Source organism: Euprymna scolopes, chromosome 44 (assembly GCF_053919585.1).
Source record: "Euprymna scolopes isolate OS-2025 chromosome 44, ASM5391958v1, whole genome shotgun sequence".
Taxonomy (NCBI): Eukaryota; Metazoa; Mollusca; class Cephalopoda; order Sepiida; family Sepiolidae; genus Euprymna; species Euprymna scolopes.
This window is the reverse complement of record NC_136525.1, coordinates 46,636,850-46,660,098: the sequence shown is the minus strand read 5'-3', so window position 1 is coordinate 46,660,098 and position 23,249 is coordinate 46,636,850. Positions and strand designations below refer to the sequence as shown.

The window sequence follows — 23,249 nt, the reverse complement described above, 5'->3', positions numbered from 1 at the left end:
AGTGTAACTTTTACAATTGAGTTTCACCATAATTTTACCAAACATAAATATAAAGCGTTGGAGTCCAGTGATTTATTTTAATTTTATGTGCATTCCCATCCATGAAAAAGATGACGCCGACACAGTCAGAACTAGAACGATGAAAAATAAGGAACAAAATGTGTGTGTGTATATATATATATATATATATATATATATATTACACAAAAAAATAAATATATATATATATATATATATAAAGAACAAGTAGTTAATAAAACATGTTAAAAAACACTATGAAAAAGAGTTAAAAACATTTAATTTGAAAAGGAAACACTAAATAAGTGGATTTGCCTTAATCCGCAAAATACTTTCCTTCTCATCAGAGGGTAGGATTTAGCAAAATGCGGGATCGGATTTTGCTTGTAAAAGTATTTGATGAATATATATATATATATATATATATATATATATATATATATATATATATATATATAATAGCATGGGTGCCCGGCGTTGCCCGGGTGTTTGGAGGTGTATGCTGAGCAAAAAAAACAAAAAAAACGATCAATTTTTTTTAACTTTGACCCCTATTATGACCCCTTAAATTTTATTGTTTGGGCTCAAATTAAGTTATTAAGTTAGATCCATGTCCAAGGAACCTATATCTAAAATTTCAAGTGTTTAGACTCAAAATTGTTGGAGGAGTTTGGTAGAGTTCTCAAAGGTCAAATCGTTGAACTTTGACCCCTTAACAGCCAAATTTCTGGCCGAAAACGATTTTTCCCTAATCTCAGTACCCTGTATATCAAATTTCGAGTCTGTAGACTGAAAATTGACAGAGTTATTGTGAAGGAAAATGTACACAGACAGACACGTTCACTTTTATATATACATATATATATATATATATATATATATATCGTTTGTCTTCCATTTTTCTCTAGCACTTTTGATTATTGATCGTTGTCAGGAGCAATTTTGTTGTTAACCTAATACACAACTTCCCAACTGAAACGAGAAAAAATGCTTGGCAGATTGAGAAAATCAACAGAAAAATAAAGAAGAAAGAAAACTGTGTCGTATTTAATCAAACGTGCCTTGATAACGACTTGCTGCCAAAATATATATATATATATATATATATATATAAAGCTGAACATCTGTGTGTGTGTGTCTGGTCACGAATAGGCTTCTATATGGTTGACTATTATAGAAAACTGATCACATATAATGATAGAAGATGTATCGAGACACAGGAATGGGTATGTTTGATCTGGCAGAACGGTGGTTCATTAAAATTGTAGGATCTGCGTTTGCGCCTGGTCCACAAAGTATGGAAATAAAAAATTTAAAAATGAAAAAAAAAACGTTTACAAGGGTTTTTGATATAGATGTACATAATAATACTTTTGATAAGTATATTTTAACTTAAATAGGGATGGTATAATAAAATTGTGGGGTCTGCGTTCACGCCTGACCTCTATAGAATGGAAATATGTCACAAAGTTTAACAAGGTTTTTTAATATAGATCCACAGAATATTGTGATAAGTGTTTCAGTGTGAACAGGTATGGTATAATAAATAATGGGGTTTATCTATTTTATTTTTACTTTCATCATATTTTGCTTTGGTTTTGATACCCCCAAATTCGAAGCTATCTCTTTACAACCCTTCCTTTTCATAACCTATCATACTTTCATAAATCAGAGTCCATTTTCTGTAGGCTGTTTTTGAACCCAGTCAATGACGGGTACTTTTGCTAGTATATATATAAAAGGTATTTTGTCTGTGTGTGATTTCATTTCCTACAAAATGACTGACCCAATTTTTGTGAAATTTCACACAAATGTACTTTATGCATCTGCAAGTTTTCTGAGATTTCTGGGAATACCTCTGATAAGTATTGAAAATAACAGGTTTTTAAAAAGGTACAGTATTAGTTGAAAAGAACAGTACACAAAGTAGATATTAGGGTGCAAAATTTAGAAGAAAGGAGTTATAAAATCCAAGTGAAACCCTTTTTTATGAATTCAAGGAAAAAGTCGTTTAATGTAAAAATGTAGAAAAACTCAAGATATGAGCTAATAAGATAGAGTTAAAAATAAATAAGATCTGATGTGGGCCATAAAAAAAATGAATGAATGTCAGGCTGTCTCAAACTATAATCCAAGCCTTGTTTTCTGTGACTTTTGGTTATTCCCTAAGCTCAAGGAAAACCTTAGAAGCTGTCATTATGAGACAATTGAATTGGCCAAATACACAAATTCTCAAGAATTGGCCAAATATAGAAATTCTAAAGAATTGGCCAAATATAGAAATTCTAAAGAATTGGCCAAATATAGAAATTCTGAAGAATTGGCCAAATACAGAAATTCTGAAGAATTGGCCAAATACAGAAATTCTGAAGAATTTGCCAAATACAGAAATTCTCAAGAATTGGCCAAATACAGAAATTCTCAAGAATTGGCCAAATTCAGAAATTCTCAAGAATTGGCCAAATTCAGAAATTCTCAAGAATTGGCCAAATATAGAAATTCTCAAGAATTGGCCAAATGCAGAAATTCTCAAGAATTGGCCAAATACAGAAATTCTCAAGAATTGGCCAAATACAGAAATTCTCCAGAATTAGCCAAATGCAGAATTTCATGGATAAGAACCGTTTTACATCTATAGAGAAAATAAGTGCACAGTTTTATGTTAGTGTGAAAATTGTACACACAATTATTCGTGAGGAACTGGAGATTGGTGCAAAGTTTGTTCCAACGGTGCTTCATCCTTGTGACCGACTATTTGACCAAGATGAGCATCAACACAGTTCCTCAGCCTCTCTATAGTCCAGACCTTGCTTCCTGTGACTTTTGGTTATTCCCTAAGCTCAAGGAAAACCTTAGAAGCTGTCATTATGAGACAATTGAGGAGATGAAAGAGGCTGTGACGAGGGTCATTGACATGCTCTCACAAGAGGACTTCCATGTCGCCTTCCAGAAGTTCAAGCATAACTACCCTTACAGGGGGTATCCATTGTCTCTGATGACTGAACAGAGTCCATGAATTCATATTGATTTTCAAAATTAAAATATTAGCGGATTTCGATTATTTTCTTCAATGTTTATATGAATCAATACGGTTGGAATATTTTGACCAGCTTGATTGTGTCTTGGACTTTTCCTGGTCATTGGAATCAGGCAGTATCGACCCAGGAAACGTGTGGTTGGAGATTATGCAATTCTTGCTTCACAATTACACATGTAGCTTATCTTACAGGGGTATTTATTACCTCTCAATACTAAACAGAGGCTAAGAAATTATTAATTTGACAAAATTATTATAAAAATAAAATTAATGTTAAGGTAATTTTGTTTCAGTGTCAGCCATCTTAAAGCTGAAAAGTCCAAGATAAACATCTTTTTTGTGTAGAATTTGTTCACATCTTTGGATTTTGTGAATATTTCAGGAAATGCTACGGCAATACATTCAATCGTCGAACACGCTGAAGATGGACGAAGAAGTGCGCGAGAAACATGAAGAACTGGAAAACAAGATCATTGATTGCATGACGGATCTTTTAGGTGATAAAAAATGCCAGGTAAAGTTTTGATTTCATCCGTGTTTCTAGATTTAGAAACTCCAAACAGGCAGCCTTCAAAGGGGAGATAATTCGATTAACAACTATTAACTGCCATAGCCATCTAGCGTTAAAAATTCCAAACAGCGAATCTGTAAGGGGAGATAATTTAATTCCAATTATGGACTGAAAAACCTATCTCTAGCTTTAGAAATTCCAAACAGGCTATAAGTGCAAAAGGGAGTTAATTCAACTACGATTGAAGACTGCAAGAGACCTTTAGCTTAATCTGCAAAGGGGAGATGATTCAATTAACACCTATTGACTGTCAGAACCATCTAGCTTTAGAAATTCTAAAATCCTATAGGCAAAGGGGAGTTCATACAACTATAATTATACACTTAAAAAAAAAACAATTTTCAAAAGGGGAAATAATTCAATTAATAACAATAGCTTGCAAGGGACATCTAATTTCAAAAACATAAAACTGTTAATCTGCCAAGGGGAGATAATTCAAGTAACAACTATTGACTGCCAGAACCATCTAGCTTCAGAAATTCCAAACAGCCTCTAAACAAAGGGGAGTAAATTCAATTACAATTATAGACTGCAAGAGCCAACTCCAAAAATCCAATTTTCAAAAGGGGAGATAATTCAATTAATAACTAACGTCTGCAAGGGACATCTAACTTCAGAAACTTAAAACAGTTAATTTGCAAAGGGGAGATAATTCAATTAACAACTCAACCTTTTTCAGGTTATTTAATGCTGAATCTAGTTATTTTGAGGAACGATTTTTCATGGAGTATATTTGTTTTTTAAGTCGGATTCTATTTAACCCATAGTTGGGACTCTAACAGGTACTACTACTCCGAGTCAGAGTGGACCTGGGAGCAATGGCAATTAAAGGGTGGCTCCACACTCCCCAAGGTCCGCAAGGTGGGGGCCTCACCATCGGATATAGTTTTAGGTCATATCCAGGACCTAGGGGAGTAAATTCAACTACAGTTATAGACTGCAAGAACCAACTCCAAAAATCCAATTTTCAAAAGGGGAGATAATTCAATTAATAACTAACGCCTGCAAGAGACATTTAACTTCAGAAACTTAAAAAACAGGTAATCTGCAAAGGGGAGATAATCCAATTAACAACTATTGACTAGCTTCAGAAATTCCAAATGTGCTCTCTCCTTTTTATAGTCTTCTTTTTTTGCTCACGGCACGATATTTACATATAACCGTCATATGCTGAAAATAATTATTTGGTAAGAATTTAGAACTTGCAAAATAAAAAAACATGAACAAATAAAATGTCGCCTTCATTTCCATCTATATATATAAAAGGCAAAATGTGTGTGACCATTTCGTGTATGTCTTCAAAAGGCTTTTCTCGCACACGGTTCCGATGTCGTTACGATCGCTTACAACTGTTTATATGGGTCCTAAATAATAATATGTACGATTTGGGAAAGTGCGTCGCATCTAGATTTATTTACGTCGACTTTTACAAAATTATTGCTATTTTGGCTTCTCGCATGTTGATGAGGCTTTTTCGTATAAAAAGCGAAACTAATTCAAAGTTAACAAATCCTTGGCATTGCGCCGGAAAATGTCCAGAAGCAATCAGCTTTGATCAATGTTGCACATCAGACAATTGTTATTCAATCTGGACAATTGGGAGCTGGTTCCCCTCCCCCCAACATCTGTTGGGGGGAAAAAACAAAAACAGTCAAACTTGGGTAAACAACTGCGTGACTTCTATTTGACCTTCTTAATTAGGTCAAATCGAAGCAGCAGAGTTAACTTTTATTGCGCACGCCTGTTTTTATAGTTTAATAAATAAATTCAAACCTGAGTATGTTGTATGTATATTGCGGTGGCCTAATGAGTAACGTCTCCCGTTTTTTTTTTTTTTCACATATTAATTTCCAACTCAAGGATACGGGTTCGATTTTCATACTTATCTACCAAAACATTTTTTTTATTTACCCCCCCCCCCCCCCCGGAGTTTTGATTTACCTCAAGACACCCGGGCATCGCCGGGTACCCCCCGCTAGTTTAAAATAAAAGAAAATTAATGTGTCTTTACATTATCAATGCTCTCATTCCCATCTGGCATCAAGTGAAATGAATGGCTCTCGTCTTGGGGAGGTCTCATGTTTTGACAAGCTTCTGGGCTTGACCTTTACTCCTGATCTTAAATGGAACACATACATTAAATCCATTGCCAAGATCACTGGAAAAATGGTGGGATCCTTCTATCGATCCAGTATCTCACCGTTGATGCAATTCTCTATCCATATAAGAGCCAGGTACGTCATAGGATGGAATACTGTTGCCACATTTTGGCAGGAGCTGCTAGAAAGGACTTGTCCTGCCTTGATAGAGTTCAAAATAGACTTCGTAGCCTTGTAGGGAATTCCCTTTTCTCTTCCCTGCAACCTCTTTCTCACAGAAGAGATGTTGCGAGTTTGTCTGTTTTATCATTATTTTCATGGCAAGTGCTCGACTGAGCTCCAATCTATGGCCCTCCCTCGACGAACTTTCACAAAAAACACCCGTCTAGCAGAAAACACTATCACTAATTTCCCCCACTCTTTATCTGTGCCTAAACCTAAACGTAGATTCCATGAGCAAAGCTTCTTTCTTAGAACTGCACGCCTATGGAATTGTCTTCCGTTTTCCTGCTTTCCAGCTGACTACAAGATGGTTGTCTTCAAGTCTAACATAAACAAGTTTTTGATGAGCCGTTCCATATAAGTTAACAAATTTCCATTACTAACGATTACTCTATTGTCCAGTTGACTACTCTACACTCTGTAACCCTATCCTCGAGTGGCCTCTTGGCCTTGATAAGTGGTGATGCCTATGTAAAAAAGAAAAGGAATTTCAACATATTTCTCTTAATATTTAAAATGTTTTAATAGGGTGAAAGGGGGTGGGGGGGCTCAACCGTTTCAATAGCGGAAATGCAAAAATGCAGTGTTTTATTTTCAGACATTTCACTGAATAAGTGCCGAAATGCTTCAGCTTCGTAGTCCAAAATTAAATTTACGAAGCCAGGCAATTGTTCCCTACCGGTGACAACATCACATCTGCACTATGTCTTGAGGAATCTTCGGTACTTGTTCAGTTTAATCAAGACATAAAAAAATGAAAATATCGAGAAAAAAAAAAGGTTATATTGTACGTATCCGTTTTGAACTGAAGATCTCCGTAAAAAAATATCACTTAATTTGATCGAGTATTATTTTTTTTTACAGCGGAAAAACACGTTTTTATGAGAGCACGTTGAAGGCAGACATCTTGGATTTTAAAAAAATTTTTGTTTTAATTTTAAAAACGCCACGGTAGATAACTCCAGTTATATCGACCTCCCCATCTTTAATACTAGCTTTTTTTCATAAAAATCGAACCTCTTGCTCGGTATCATAACAAATTGTTTTTTCGCTGTAAAACAAAAACTACTTGATGAAATTAAGTGACATTTTTTTCCCAGAACTTCATTCCATAACGGATACATACAATTTAAACTTTTTTCGATAATTTCATTTTTTAATGTCTTGATTAAACTGTACAAGTGCCGAATCTTCTATATATACACTAGCGGGAGTACCTGGCATTGCCCGGGTGTTTGGAGGCATGTGTGGTGTTAAATAAAAAAGAAACCAGAGGGGGGGGGGGTAGGATCGAACCCGAAGCCCTGAGGCGAAGTTTGAAAATAAAATCGGCCAGCCAGAATGAGTTACTGAAAGATGTTTGAATTTGTTTAAGTAAGAACCAAATTGACAGGTGCGCGCATGGAAGTCGTAGAGCAATAGCTATTCAGCAAATGAGGTCAACGACCAGGTTTGTTTGTTATAAGCAAAGTAAAAAAAGAAAACGTTAAAACTTAAGCGGGGGGGGGGGTAATCAAAACATCGAAAAAAAAACACAAAAAAAACTGACTGTCGAAAGTTTTTAGCGAACACACACACACACACACATATATACACACACATTTTCGCTTTTATGTATATAGATGGTGTCCCAAAAAAAGCTGACGGATTTGAAATTTAAATTCAACTGAAAGTACCTCTCTACGATAAATATCGACTCATGATGACTTTAGTAGAGTTAGGGGTAGGCTATAGAAACAAAATTTTTCAAATAAATGCCAAAAGTGGCTTATTACCTTCATTTATATGTAAATAGATGGGAACAAGTGATTTTTTTCAAAACGGGTCAAAATTGGAGGGTCGCTGACACCAAACGTGATTTGACCGCGTCGACGCGTGAAAATGGCCCAAATTTCGCCCCCGAACACACTTAATCACTTATTGAAAGCCACAGGGTGCATTTTTTTACTATAAATGCATTTGTATCATTAAATCTAACATTCCCATTGGCTATCCCACAAGTATAGGGCTTTTTAGGGTATCTCAGAGTCCAAAATGGGTCAAAATTACCCCAAAATTAGCCAAAAATGGTCGGAAATCACGGATTTTCCAAAATGCACCTCCCAAGCCACACAGGGTGCAATTTTTGACCATAAATGGCTCTATATCATTAAATCTAACATTCTCACTGGCTATCCCACCTATATAGGGCTTTTCAAGGTATCTTAAGGGTCCAAAATGGGTCAAATTGACCCAAAAATTAGCCAAAAATGAATGAAAATCACGGATAATCCCCAAAATGCAGGTATTATATCTCATCGGGCTCCTATAAACACTCCTGTATGGCTTTTTACAGTTGGAAGACTGAAATAACCACCCTGTTATCTTATCCATTTGTATTTAGGGTATTTAGAGATTTTTGGGGGATGTAAAAAGGGTCAAAACAATCCAAAAATGACAAAATTACGCTTTACGGTACATAACATATGAATCATTAGTTCATTCATCAATGATACTTTTTAGAAACATCGTAACTTTACTACATCAACTTCTCAGAAAGTAATTAATTGTAAATTGAACATTGAATGTCAATAAAATGCTGTCCAAGAAGAGTCTGAATTCATATTGTTATCATAGTTACCCCAAAATTGATGAAAATGGCCCTCGATTCGCTATTTCTCGATTTGTAACCAATATATTGAATAACTTGATAAAAGGTATGAGTAATTAGCAAAGGAATTATTTTGTTATTTCAAGACACAGCTTCACTTCACATTACTTTAAAATCATTCAACAGTAAAATATCAATATAATGCATTAAAGAGCTCGTCAATCAGATCATTATTCTCTAGCACAAATACTGGTTTTCGTCTTGTCAAGTTCCATGCACCAATGACATTGCACGACAAAAATTGAATTTTCAATGTCTTCTGCTCTTCAGTTCTTCATTAAGACTCTTTCAGAGGGAAGAACATCCTGGTACTCAATGTACTCTTCCTTTGATCATACCCATTTGATTGGTGGTTCATCTTCATCTCTGCGCTCACCATCATTGTCCTCCTGTGAGTTAGGTGGAGATAGAAGATAACATGCCCCAAAGAATTGCTCACTTGTAACCTGAAAAGCAATTCTGGCTTGGTGAGGCGAAATGTTGGCTGCAGCACAGGAATTTGCTAGAGCTATTTTGATTGACTCCTGGAAATTCCATGCACCAGTTCGCAGATTGTAAGTGACATGTGTTTGGGTGGCGATCTCGGTACATGGGACAGTGCTACGGATTGTACCCGATCTGTTTAATGAGTAGTTCAAATTGTTTGAGGTATCATGCTCTGGCAATTGGTCACTTATATCCTCCACTTCAAATTGATCATCGTCCAAATCCAAACGATTGTGCAGTTCTTGCTCTGCCAGAAACCGTTCATGTTCCATATCGACGTGGAAAGTGTCAATGAGCCATTTGCGAGAGAGAGACTTTTGATCGACAAAGAATCTTCGTTCATGTACATCAAATTCATCAGGATTCACATCTTTTGAAAGTATATTGAGAAGGACATGGTGCTCTCGTTTCCATTTAATCATATTCACACGTCTGGAACCCTTTGCTTTGTAGACATCTTTGTCGTAAATTTTTAGCGATCGATCAAGTTTGTTTTATCCCAGGTATTGTAACATAACGAACATCACCACCAAAGGTTTTCTGCCACAATTGTAGTAATCGCAAGGAGAAATGGTGAATATGATTTTTCTGTGTCGTGGTACCATATTTGGCAGCATGATGTTGCACAGCTTGAACACATTCAGCCTCAGTTGGAAGAGAATCAAGCAGAAGATAAGTCCAATCGTCGTAATTATAATCTTCGTCAATCTGCCCTGCTATACCAGTCATGTTCATTGCATTTTACTAACTGAAAAAGAAAGCAAAGTTCAATCAAATTCACAATTAATGCAATGCAATGTTATCGTGTCTATTTAAAGATGCCATTGCATTGTTACAGAAAGAAAACATTTCCTTATTTGGTAATTTTCCATCTATAACTCAAATTAAGCCCCTTTTTGACAACCTATGTTGATTCTTAGGGACTTTTTGACTCTCTTTGGCTAAATCGGCCATATTTAGCCCCTTTTAAAGGTCCTTATACCCCTCATTAACAGTGCAAAAGTTAGGAGAGTGCCTGCTTCAAGCATTTCCCAACAGTTTTTGCCATGTAGAGGTGTCTTTGGGCCCATGGGAGGTGCATTTTGGAAAATCCGTGATTTCCGACCATTTTTGGCTAATTTTGGGGTAATTTTGACCCATTTTGGACTCTGAAATATCCTAAAAAACCCTATACTTGTGGGATAGCCAATGGGAATGTTAGATTTAATGATACAAATGCATTTATAGTAAAAAAATGCACCCTGTGGCTTTCAATAAGTGATTAAGTGTGTTCGAGGGGCGAAATTTGGGCCATTTTCACGCGTCGACGCGGTCAAATCACGTTTGGGGCCAGCGACCCTCCAATTTTGACCCGTTTTGAACAAAATCACTTGTTCCCATCTATTTACATATAAATGAAGGTAATAAGCCACTTTTGGCATTTATTTGAAAAATTTTGTTTCTATAGCCTACCCCTAGTAGAGTTAATCTAGATGTTCCGAAATCTTTTTTTTGCTAGGTTGATGCTTCTATTGTTCTATCTTATGTTTGTTTGGAGTTTAGAAAGGCCCATAGATAACTCCAGTTAAAGCACCGACACTCCCTCCCCATCTTTAATGCTAGCTTTTCCTAAAAATAGAACGTTTTGCTCGGTAGCATAAATTGTTTTTTTGCTGTAAAAAAATTTAAAAAAAACTACGTGATGAAATTAAGTGAAATTTTTTTTTCGGAGAACTTCATTCCATAACGAATACGTGCAATTTAAACTTTTTTCGATATTTTCATTTTTTAATGTCTTGATTAAAATGTACAAGTGCCGAATCTTCTTTATATACATGGTGTCCCAAAAGAAGCTGACGGATTTGAAATTTAAATTCAACCGAAAGTACCACTCTACGATAAATATCGACTCCTTGATGGTGTAACGACTCATGATGACTTTAGTAGAGTTAATCTAGATACTCTGAAATCTTTTTTTGCTAGTTTGATGCTTCTATTGTTCAATCTTATATTTGATCAATTCAGCTTCTTTTGGGACACCCTATACAAAGGGTGTAATGTGTGTGTGTTTGTATATCTCGCAAAAACTTCCAACAGATGCGTCAGAACCTGACCAAACTGGTACCATTTTAAAGCTCGACCCTTCAGACGACAAATATCGAAAAATTGGCCAAAACATTGATTCCTTCACCCTCAACTGGGCAGTTTTTTACAAGGAGGAGTCGGTTTTTGCGTTTTGCAAAGTCATCGTCTTGGTTGGGCTGACTATGTTTAATTTCAACGCTCTGGTATTCTGGTCGTGTTTTTTTAAACCTCTTTTTTCTCCTTCGTGTTACGGCTTCGAGCCTGCCTGCCTGCCTATTACCACTTTTTTTTTTTTTAAACCTCTCTACTCGGGCTGCCTACTGTTGTTTTTTCTCCCCCACTTGCTACTACTATTCCCCCCTCCCCCCGGGTTTCCTTACTACACCACCTCTTCATGCCTGGGCAATGCCGGGCACCTCCTTCGCGTTACAGGTTCGAGCCTGTCTGCCTACTTCCACTTCTACTTCTACTACAACCATTTTTTTTTACCGGTTCCTTAGTACACCACCTACACACACCTGGGCAACACCGGGCACCCCTGCTAATCTATTATATCAATATCAAACGTCTGTTTATGTGTATGTGTGTATGTATGTCTGCCATGTATTATGTGTATGTGTGTATGTATGTTTGTATGTGTCAGGTCGTCATATGCTACTGGTACCATATAACCCAGTACTACCTTCCTCATGGTCAGGTCACCGGCGACTAAACTGGTTCCCCCACCAGACTTGTTTGATGAGGAGGGCCCTGAAGGATTAAAAACAAGACCTTCCAAAGGTCGAATGAACCCTTTTTTGGGGTCAACAGCCAACTAGCACCATGTGTGTTTGTGTGTATGTATGTGTGTGTTGGGGTGGAGAGGGCTCCTGTAAGCTGTGGTGAAGGAAACCTTTCTAGGAGAAGCAAATCTCTGATTTAAAAAACCATAAAGCCGCATGAAGCTGGTCTGCAGTTTAACTTGTTGCTGGCTATCTTGCTCTTGGATGTTGCTGGATCTCAGGATTTTGAACCGAGAGAGAGAGACTTAGCTGTCGTACAAAGCTAAGACTCTGTAATATCATCTGTGTATAGATACTCCCTGAGGCATTTGTCTATAAAAATGGTCCTGTGGCGATGGAAAAGTTGTGACGCATGGAGGCTTGAAATGCTGGAAGCATGTAATAATTGATCTCAATGACCGTCTTCAGTGTCATGCCTGCTTGAGCGTGTGAATTCACCGGTAGGACTAAAAAATAAAAAAATGTCATTTTCGGGCTCATGGACTTTAAGTGTCTGAGGGAGTGGCACTCGTCTGACAAGACGTTGGAATCATCAATCATCATATATGTGTGTGGGTGGGTGTGTGTTGTGTTCATTTATCATCATGTCTGCCAAAATCTTTTCTCAGCGGCATCGAACTGGGTCGGAACTAGTACCATCTGAAAGAGCGATGTCTCGGTTGAATAATATGTGAAAATTAGAAAAAAACAGTAAATTATTTCGTATAGATACACCGATCGTTTAAAACAAGGGAGAGTCACAAAAAAATCGTTCCTCTTTAACCGACTTTGGCAACCACTGATGTGCATCTAGTGTTCTTTCTTGAATCGGTTTAAATAGAAAAAAAACACAATGTTTTTTTATGATGTTGTCATGGAGCAATGGATATCGGGGCCGCGTTGTAAGCTTAGGGTTTCATGTTCATGCCCATATAACAAAAAAAAAAAAAAAAAGAAGAAAAATAAGAAAAGAAAAAGAAAAAAAAAGAATATTTTCCAATAACCCTGCGTTATTCACCTGACTGTTCAAAACATAACGGATTGTTTTTATTTGTTTTTTTTTGTTGTTGAAAGTTTTAACATTTAAACACGGTTATTTATGTGATTTTTTTCGTTCACTTCTTCTTTATTCTCCTGTTTTTATCGCTTATTTTGTTTTTCCATGCTTTTTTTTTACGCCTTGCCCTTGCTCAATATCCTTATTACATCACCTCTACACACCTGAGCAACGCCGGGTACACCGCTAGTCTGTCATAAAAAATAAGAGTTGTGTGTGTGTGTGTGTGTGTGTGTGTTTGTCCAGAGATGAATACGCTTGGCAAAGGAGAAAGGGAGGGAAAATGGGAACTAGGGGTGGGGAGAAAAATAGAAAAAAGTTTTAATAGAAATAGATTACATTTTTGCTCTGGGCAACGCCGGATAGTTATGCTAGTAAATGAGAAATGAGAAAAAGTCAACTTTTAAATTATTATTAAAAAAAAAAAAAAAATGAACCAAAATATTTGACGTGCAGAATCCTGGCATCTTACCGATTCCATTTTGTTTTATATTTTCAGGAAGCTGTTTCTCGGAAAGTCCAAGCCGATCTCCAGAAAAATCCTGGATTAGCGTCAACCATGCCTGGGCCAGAAAAAGAACACGGTTTGGCAGCTGGAACCGATGCCAATAATCCAGACTCTTCAGTTCTCACAGACAAAATGAACAATGGCGCTTCGTCTGACACAGGTTGGTAATAATTCAGTTTTCATTATAATATCGGATGTCTCAAAATGATCGGATATATTTGTTGGTAAAAAAATAATTTAATAGCAATTGAATAAAGAAAATATTTTTTTTATTTTTTAAGTCTGCATTAGTCACCTGGATGTTCCAAACATGGGTCGTCTCTTGAGTATGTTTATACGCCCCAACACAAAAATGTTTATAGTGTTACCATTTCGTAAAATATAGTTATCCTGCTGATTCAGCATATTTCTACATTTTCTGTTGAACAGTTTGAATCACTTGTATCTTGTTCGCATAAAAACTTGTCAATTACTTTTAGTTTTGTTGCTATTCTTGTTTTTATTCGATGAGTGTTGGAACCTTATATTGTTTGCAACAGAAAGAAAAACAAAACGGATGTTTTCTAATAGAAATGCTTATATCTTGTCTATAAGATATAATATAAAAGATAGGCTCCCTCTACCGTGCTAGAAAATTACTCCCACCATGGAGCATCATATATTTTTACAAAGGCACAATTCGCCCATGTATGGAGTATTGTTTCCAAATCTGGGCTGGTACCTCTACTCACTAGTCCTCCACTCTTATGCAGGGTCTAGCAAAAAATAAAATAAAATAAAATAAAAAATAAGAAAGAAAAATAAAAAGAAGAAAAAGACGAATATTTTCCAATAACCCTGCGTTATTCACCTGGCTGTTCAAAACATTGTTAGTCCCATAAGGTGTTTCTACACCCCAATACAAAAATGTTTAAAATTGTTTATAGTGTTATTATTTCGTAAAATATGGTTATCCTGCTGGTTCAGCATATATCTACATTCCCTGTTGAACAGTTTGAATCACTTGTATCTTGTTTATATTAATATAAAATAATCCAATAAAATCTATATATATATATATATATATATATATTAAGTGAAAGTGCCTGTGTGTGTGTATCTGTGTACATTTCCCTATGCAATAACTCTGTCAATTTTAAGCCTACAGATTCGAAATTTGACATACAGGGTACTGAGATTTGGGAAAATCGATGTGATTGGTTTTCGGACAGAAATTTGGTGATTAAGGGGTCAAAGTTCAAGGATTTGACCTTTGAGAACTCTACCAAACTCCTCCTACAATTTTGGGTCTAAACACGTGAAATTTTAGATATAGATTCCTTGGACATGGATCTAACTTAATACTTTTATTTGAGCCCTAAACAATAAATTTTAAGGGGTCATGATAGGGATCAAAGTTAAAAAAAAATTGGCCTGTTTTTTTTTTTTTTTTTTTTTTTTTTGTTTTTTTTTTTGCTCAGCATACACCTCAAAACACCCGGGCAACGGCAGGCACCCATGCTAGTAAATTATAAAACTAAGTAAAAATTAAGATATTACGTTAGCTAAGTTCATAGTTACAAAACTGAAAGAGTACTAAATTGTAAATAAAATAATAATCCCATCAAAACTTATGATAAAGAAAACACCAAAACATATCGATTCCATATTAAATATTACAGAGTAGCCTAATGATACATAATATGCGTTTATATCTACAAATTTTCATTGCCACAGGAAAAATACAAAAATATATAAATCATAAAATCATACCTAGGTTAGTCAGCTTGGGTGACTAAACTCCCTAGAAGGACAAAGTGACATCTACCTCCAAAGAAAACGTAGATACAACTGCGCAATACTGCGTGAGCTATACCCTAACTGAGCCAGGAGAGTACTGGGAGAGAGGAAAAGAAATAAGTTACCAATTAGGAATTATGAGAACTTAGGCAAAGTTGAGGTGACAAAACATCTCATAGGACTACCACAGGGTTAAATGTACACAGAATGCCATTTTCTTTCACACCATCTTAAATATTAAATCGGACAAATGTCTCCCATCATTGCTAACACACGATTGTAGATAGTAATTGTCTGTATTTTTGAGATGAGGTGTTTTCATTGATTGAGATTGTCGGACTGACTTCCTCATCTTGGTTGTTATCGTCACAACGTTTCGGCCGTTTTGCCCTCCAGCCTTCATCAGGTGTTTTGTACACCTGATGAAGGCCGGAGGGCAAAATGGCCGAAACGTTGTGACGATAACACCTGATGAAGGCCGGAGGGCAAACAGCCGAAACGTTGTGAGGATAACAACCAAGACCTGATGAAGGCCGGAGGGCAAAACAGCCGAAACGTTGTGACGATAACAACCAAGATGAGGAAGTCAGTCTGACAATCTCAATCAATGATTGTAGATGTTCACAAAAGTTTTCAATGAACTCAACGGATCATTTCAGTTGGAATAGCAGAATTTCAGAATGAATATTTTGTTTCAATTCAAGAGATCGAGGGAGGATGGTGGCTGAATACTTTTGACTTCAAATATCCCCACAAAAAAAAAAATCGTAAGGGATTAGATCAGGCAATCTTGCGAGCCAACCAATATCAAATGATTCGGAAGCATTTCCTTAAAAAAAAATGCATAAATACAGATATAAATGAATTTTGACCTAATTAAAATAAAATGGCATTCTAACTATATTTAAAAAATATTTTTTTTATTTAATTGTTATTTAATTTTTTGGGGAGCGGGGAGGGGGCTACAAATGTGTCCGAGCATTTTAGGACTGCCTGAACTATCAACATCCCCCACCACAAAAGTAATAGTATTTCGTTAGGAGAAAAAACTTTTAATTTTATGACTGAGCAACGTCGGGGGGCATGCTAGTATATAATAAATATCAGTTTTTCATCAGCCTAGGACAGTCACTACTATATATTGGGTACAATACAGGGTGACCCAAAAAAAAAACAAAAGCTAAATGGAGGCCATTTAGAACATATGCTGTAGAACGGAGAAAAAAAGGCCAAAGACCCTAGTGTTTTGATGTGATGTTTTGAATATAATAAACTAGTTATGACCAAAGTTTCATTTCATTCAGACAAAACACTAAGTAACAGGGACTAATTAGAGTTGGGGGCCCGTTTTTTTTAGGTCACCCTGTATAATAATAGAGAATTGGCTCTATAATAATAAATACGAAATCTGCATGTATTTAAAATATCATATTTAAGCGTATTTTACAACCAGGCAATATCAGATGGCCCGCTAGCATATGATAAATATTATTTTTTGATCTATGCAGCCTGGGAAGGGCATGACTATATATTGGGTACAATATAATAATCAATATCATTTTTTGATGCATACAAAAGATTTTTTTGTTTTTTTATTCAATGCATTACTTTTATTCATCTTTTACAATTCCGAAATCCAAACGCAAAGAATCACATCAATTCCAGAAAACCCCACTGCTAATGTAATTCCTGCCCTTTTGATCAAGTTTTAGTGAGTAAAAAATGTACTGAATGTTTTTATCATCGTACAGGGCGCATCTAAAAAAAAGCCCTCCTAGTCAGCAACCAAGACACTAAATTAAGTTTGTTAGATTAGAACTTAAGATTCGTTTTCTGACATGCAACTCGAGAATCTGTAGAATTTCAAACTGAACCGTTTATTTAATCCATTTAACAGTCAACGTTATTAATGATTGTTTTTTTTTTCTTTGCTTGTGAAGCTATAATAAATAATATTTATTTTAATTTATTCTTTATATTAATCATTTCACTTTATAAACTTAAAAAAATTTTATCATCATACAGGGCGCATCTAAAAAAAAAAAAGCCCTCCTAGTCAGCAACCAAGACACACTAAATTAATATTGTTAGATTAGAACTTAAGATTCGTTTTCTGACATTTGAAGAGAACAAAAAATATCTGCACAGGAGCTGCTAAAAACAGCCTATCCTGCCTTGACAGAGTACAAAATAGACTTTGTAGCCAAGTGGGGGATGCTCTTTTCTCTTCCCTGCAACCTCTCTCCCACAGAAGGGACGTTGCTAGCCTGTCATTGTTTTATCGTTATTTCCATGGCAAGTGCTTGTCTGAGCGCCAATCTCTGGCCCCCCCCCCTCGCCAATCTTTCACGAAAAACACCCCTCTAGCTGAAACCACTGTCAATAATTTTCCCCACTCTTTGTCTGTGCCTAAATCAAAATGTAAATTCCATGAGCAAAGCTTCTTTCTTAGAAGTGCACACCTGTGGAACTCTCTTCCGTTTGCCTGTTTCCCACCTGACTACAACTTGGATGTCTTCAAGTCTAACATAAACAAATTCCTGAGGAACCGCTTCCTTAAGTAAGATACTTTATCAGATCTCCAATACTAACGATTATTACGTTATTATAACACGCAATAACCGTTATCCCCGAGTGGCTTCCGAGCCTTGATAAGTGGTGACCACCATGTACAAAAAAAAAGAAAAAAAAAAATCTGTCATGTGAATGATTCACGCACACGCATTTGTGAAACAGTTGACAAACAGATAAAAATCCGATGAGATGACCCCCCCCCCAACCACGTACCAATTTTTCAAGTTTGACTCCTTAGCAGCCCCTTTTTTTTTTTTTTTAGATGAAAACTGATTTAAAAGTTTTCCACATGTCTGAATACCTTTATACGAAATTTCAAGTCTATAGATCAAAAATTCATTGAGCATATAGGTTGAGAAGTGTCCTCGCATACACTTTTGTAGACATACTAGAAGATGTACCCAGTGTTGCCCTGTAATAAACATAACACATAACATTAAATTTCTTTAAGCAAAATGAAGTCAAAAAAAAATATGGAAAGAAACTGAAATATGTGCATGCTGATATGAAATGCAACACGTACATCAAATCTGTTGCCAATGTCGCTGGAAAGATGGTGGGATCCTTCTACCGCTCCAGAAGATATCTCATTACTGATGCAATTCTCTATCTATATAAAAGCCAAGTACGTCCAAGGATGGAATACTACTGCCACATCTGGGCAGGAGCTGCTAAAAACAGCCTATCCTGCCTTGACAGAGTACAAAATAGACTTCGTGGCTTGGTGGGGGATGCCCTTTTCTCTACCCTGCAACCTCTCTCCCACAGAAGAGACGTTGCGAGCCTATCCTTGTTTTATCGTTATTTCCATGGCAGGTGCTCGTCCGAACTCCAATCTCTGGTCCCCCCCTCGCCAATCTTTCACGAAAAACACCCGTCTAGCCGAATCCACCGTGAAAAATTTCCCCCACTCTTTATCTGTGCCTAAATCAAAACGTGGATTCCATGAACAAGCTTCTGGGTTTGACCTTTACTCCTGATCTGAAATGGAACACTTACATCAAGTCTGTTGCCAAGGTCGCTGGAAAGATGGTAGGATCCTTCTACTGCTCCAGAAGATATCTCACTACTGATGCAATTCTCTATCTATATAAAAGCCAAGTACGTCCAAGGATGGAATACTGCTGCCACATCTGGGCAGGAGCTGCTAAAAACAGCCTATCCTGCCTTGACAGAGTACAAAATAGACTTAGTGGCTTAGTGAGGGATGCCCTTTTCTCTTCCCTGCAACCTCTTTCTCACAGAAGAGATGTTGCGAGTTTGTCTCTGTTTTATCATTATTTTCATGGCAAGTGCTCGTCTGAGCTCCAATCTCTGGTCCCCGGCTCGCCAATCTTTCACGATAAACACCCATCTAGCTGAAACTACTGTCATTAATTTTCCCCTCTTTATCTGTGCCTAAATCAAAGCGTAGATTCCATGAACAAAGTTATTTCTTAGAAGTGCACGACTTCGGTTTGCCTGTTTCCCACCTGACTACAACTTGGATGTCTTCAAGTCCAACATAAGCAAATTCCTCATGAACAGCCCCTAAAGTAAAACACTTTATCAAATCTCCAATACTAGCGATTACTTATCCCCGAGTGGCTTCCGGGCCTTGATAAGTGGTGACCTCCATGTAAAGAAAAAAAAAGGTGCAAGTATTATGTTTTTTTCCATAAACAGTTCACTTCTTGTACGTAATAAAAAAAAAAAAAATACTCAAGCTGAGATCGAAACCAAAACCTAAAGACAGTGAGTCAAGTACGATAACAATTAGGCCAGCTTGACACAATCTTTAAAAAGTGTTTTCAAACCTACTTATTCTTAACATAAGTAATCTGTCATGTGAACGATTCATTCGTGAAACAATTGACAAACAGATAAAAATCTGATGACCACCGACGTACCAATTTTTAAGTTTTGACCCCTTAGCAGTCCTTTTTTTTTTTTCCAGATGAAAACCAATTTAAAAAGTTTTCCACGTGTCTGAATACCCTATATACCAAATTTAAAGTCTGTAGATGTAAACTTCGTTGAGTATATAGGTTAAGAAGAGTCCTCTCACTTTTCTAGATATATAGATAGATAAGGAAGCTGTCATATTTTTGGCAGACATATACATATGCACACACACGCACACACACACACACACACACACACACACACACACACACACACACAGACTTTTATATTTATAGACTAGAAGATGTACCTGGCATTGCCCGGTATTAAACGTTACGTTGAAAAAAAAAGAAGGAAACTATAACATGCAAGAACTGTTTTTTCTAAACAGTTCACTTCTTGTAAGTAAAAAAAATTACTCGAGCTGAGATCGAAACCAAAACCTAAAGGCAGTGAGTCAAGTACGATAACCATTAGACTAGCTTGACATGACCTTTTAAAGGACTTCCAAACCTTGTGAAGCAGTTGAAAAACAGATACAAATTTGACAACCACCATGTACCAATTTTTCACTTTTGACCCATTACCAGGCATATTTTCCGGATTAAAACTGATTAAAAAGTTTTTCACGTGTCTGAATACCTTATATACCAAATTTCAAGTCTGTAGATCAAAAATTCGTTGAGTGTATAGGTGGAGTCCTCATACACACACACACATTCTCATTTTTATATATAGATTGTTTTTATCAAACATTGGGGATGGTAAGATAAGTCAAATTCTAATTTCTGTATTTTTTTCGTTTCAGGAAAAAGCTTTGATTTTGATGAAAATGATAATTTCTCGGATGTTAACGAGGCTATCTCGACATGTAAGTATCGGTGTGTATGAAGCAAAGTTCTCACGGCATCATAGTTAAACAATTGATCTCAGAGCAAAACGAACCGTAGATTCAAAATCAACACCTTCAATTTGATGTCTTTTTTTTTTTAAACACATTATTCGAAATTGAAAATGCATTAAAATGATAGAAATAAATAGCTGAATATATATATATATATATATATATATATATATGTATGTATATACACACACACACACACGCACACACTTCCTCTCTCTCTCTCCCTCTCTTTCTCTCACACAGACACACACACACGCACACACTCCCGCTCTCTCTCCCTCTTTCTCTCTCACATACACACACACACTCCCTCTCTCTTTCTCACACACACACACACATATATACACACACGCACACACTCCCTCTCTCTCTCTCTCTCTCTCTCTCTCTCTCTCTCTCTCTCTCTCACACACACACATATATATACACACACACACGCACACACTCCTTGTCTTTCTCTCTCACACACACACACACATATATATACACACGCACACACTTCCTCTCTCTCTCTCTTTCTCACACACACACACACATACATATACTTACACATGCACACGCACTTTCTTCCTTCCATAATCATAATCTATTGCCGTCGATTATTATGTTATGTTTTTAAAATTTAAAACTCTGAGTCTTAAACGCTCGTTTAACGTTTTTTTTCTGTTTGTTCACTTTGCATTGGTTCAGTTTTTCAATGTCGCTGATGAATTTACGCTGACTCTTTTCAACCTCTTATGGTCGTTTCGGCGTAATGAAACCAATGGTATGACCTTGAAATATGTATATATAGTGTCGTAATAAATATTGTATCTTAAGCTCTCACATCCACAATCGAGCACTTTATTGGATTTTTTTCATCAGCTCCTGACACGCTATATATGTATTTATCTATATATATATATATATATATATATATATATATATATATATATATATATATATATATATATATATATTAAATAGGTGATTAAATTAGTTAATTAAAGATTAAATATGTTTTTAACTCTTTTTCAAAGTGTTTTTTAACATGTTTTATTAACTATTTTCTCTTCTCGAGGTGTTACACAGAGCAGACTCCAAAAACCATTTAAAGATTTTGGAGTCTGTCTCTATTGCGGTTCGAAAACCTTCTTTATGCGAACAAAGGGAGACAACAAAAACATTATTTCTCTTTGGGGAACTTTGACCCATTTCTCCCTTATATTTCTCCCCCCCCCCTTGTTGTGCCAAGTTTTAGTTGCTTTTAAATGTCGTATTTTCAGATTAAATCTTTCTTTTAAGAATATATGTCAACTTATGTCACGGTAACATATATTGGGCGAATTTCTAACAGTATTTTGTCTAGTTTATTATTTATAACACCTTTTCCTGAACTTACCGTGTTAAAGAGAGAGTCGGGCGCCATTTTGAATTTTCCATTACATCAGTAAACACTGTATGCTTTTTGAGCTGAATAAACATGTTACATTGAATAAAAACACGAAAAATATATCCAGTTTGGTAGAAAAGTAACTTATCTTGCCTTTAATAACATTTATTTGTTATATATTTGTTTTTTTGACAACGTTTTCGAATCTATGTGTACAGTAATACAAACCCAAAAAAATAATATCCTAGGGCCACCGTATCCTGGAGTTTTACTGTAAACTAAAAAACTAACACATTAAAATTAAGCTTTTCTACTACAATACATAAAAAAATTGCTTTTTTTTTTTTACGTTTGTTCATGTGAAAATATTTTCAAGAATGCATGTCAATGTAACAGTCATTAATAATACATGTGTTGTTAATGATGTGTTCTATACATTATGAACTTGTTTAGTTTATTTTTTCTTTTCAATTTTACAGTTTCATTCCGGCCAAACCAGCGGCGGGTGCAGACAGAGACCAAATTTATGAACGAAGTCCGTCTTTTGCGACAACGGTTAGCCAGAGAAAGTCGTACGAAGAAACCTCCACCATGAGACGTGATATAATTCGCGGTTACAGTGCTGGCAATTCATCTTTGTTTGCTGGTCGTTATTAGCTCATTTGGAAGTTATTAGGTTGGGGAAAAAATAATGTTGTTTTTTGACGTTAAGTTGGGCACCAGAAGACAGTATTTTTTTAAAAATATTTTTGCACCAATCTAATATTTAATATTTACTATTTAATATTTAAGGCGCGAACAAGTCAAAGTTTCATTATATCTGAATTCATCTTTTTTACGTTTTTGTTTCTATCTCTGTTTTTTTTTTCTATTTCTTGATTTTACCCCTTCCCTCTTGTCCGCTTTTCCTCCTCCTCCTCCCCTTTCCCTATTATTTCACCCCTTCCTCTTCTTCCTTTTTTTCTCTCTCTCTTTATCTAATTTTTTTGTTTCTTTTTCTGCCTTCTCCGTTTTTTCCTCTTTCTCTATATATGTATCTCTCGCTCTCCCTCTTTTTGTACCTCCTTCTATCTCTTTTTCTCTCCCTCTCCCAAGTTATGTTATATATATATCTTCTCTTTTTTTATTGTTTTCTTTTCCCCCTCCCCCTCCCTTACTCTTCCCTTCTCTTTTCCTCCCTTTCTCTTCTCTCCCCGTTCCTTTCTCTTCTCTTCTCTCCCCGTTCCTTTCTCTTCTCTTCTCTCCCCGTTCCTTTCTCTTCTC

The 23,249-nt window shown here is 36.0% G+C and overlaps 1 protein-coding gene across 1 annotated transcript in view; it reads left to right on the top strand.

The window, feature by feature from the left end:
• LOC145268832 (TBC1 domain family member 31-like) overlaps window positions 1-22,724 on the top strand; it is an 87,765-nt gene extending 65,041 nt beyond the window's left edge. Inside the window, exons 19-22 of the mRNA XM_080124491.1 lie at window positions 3,438-3,569; window positions 13,465-13,633; window positions 20,519-20,581; window positions 22,466-22,724. Of these exons, the coding sequence (XP_079980617.1) occupies window positions 3,438-3,569; window positions 13,465-13,633; window positions 20,519-20,581; window positions 22,466-22,581 (480 nt within the window). The 3' untranslated portion in view covers window positions 22,582-22,724. The remainder of the gene's footprint in view (window positions 1-3,437; window positions 3,570-13,464; window positions 13,634-20,518; window positions 20,582-22,465) is intronic.
• Window positions 22,725-23,249: the final 525 nt, after the last annotated feature.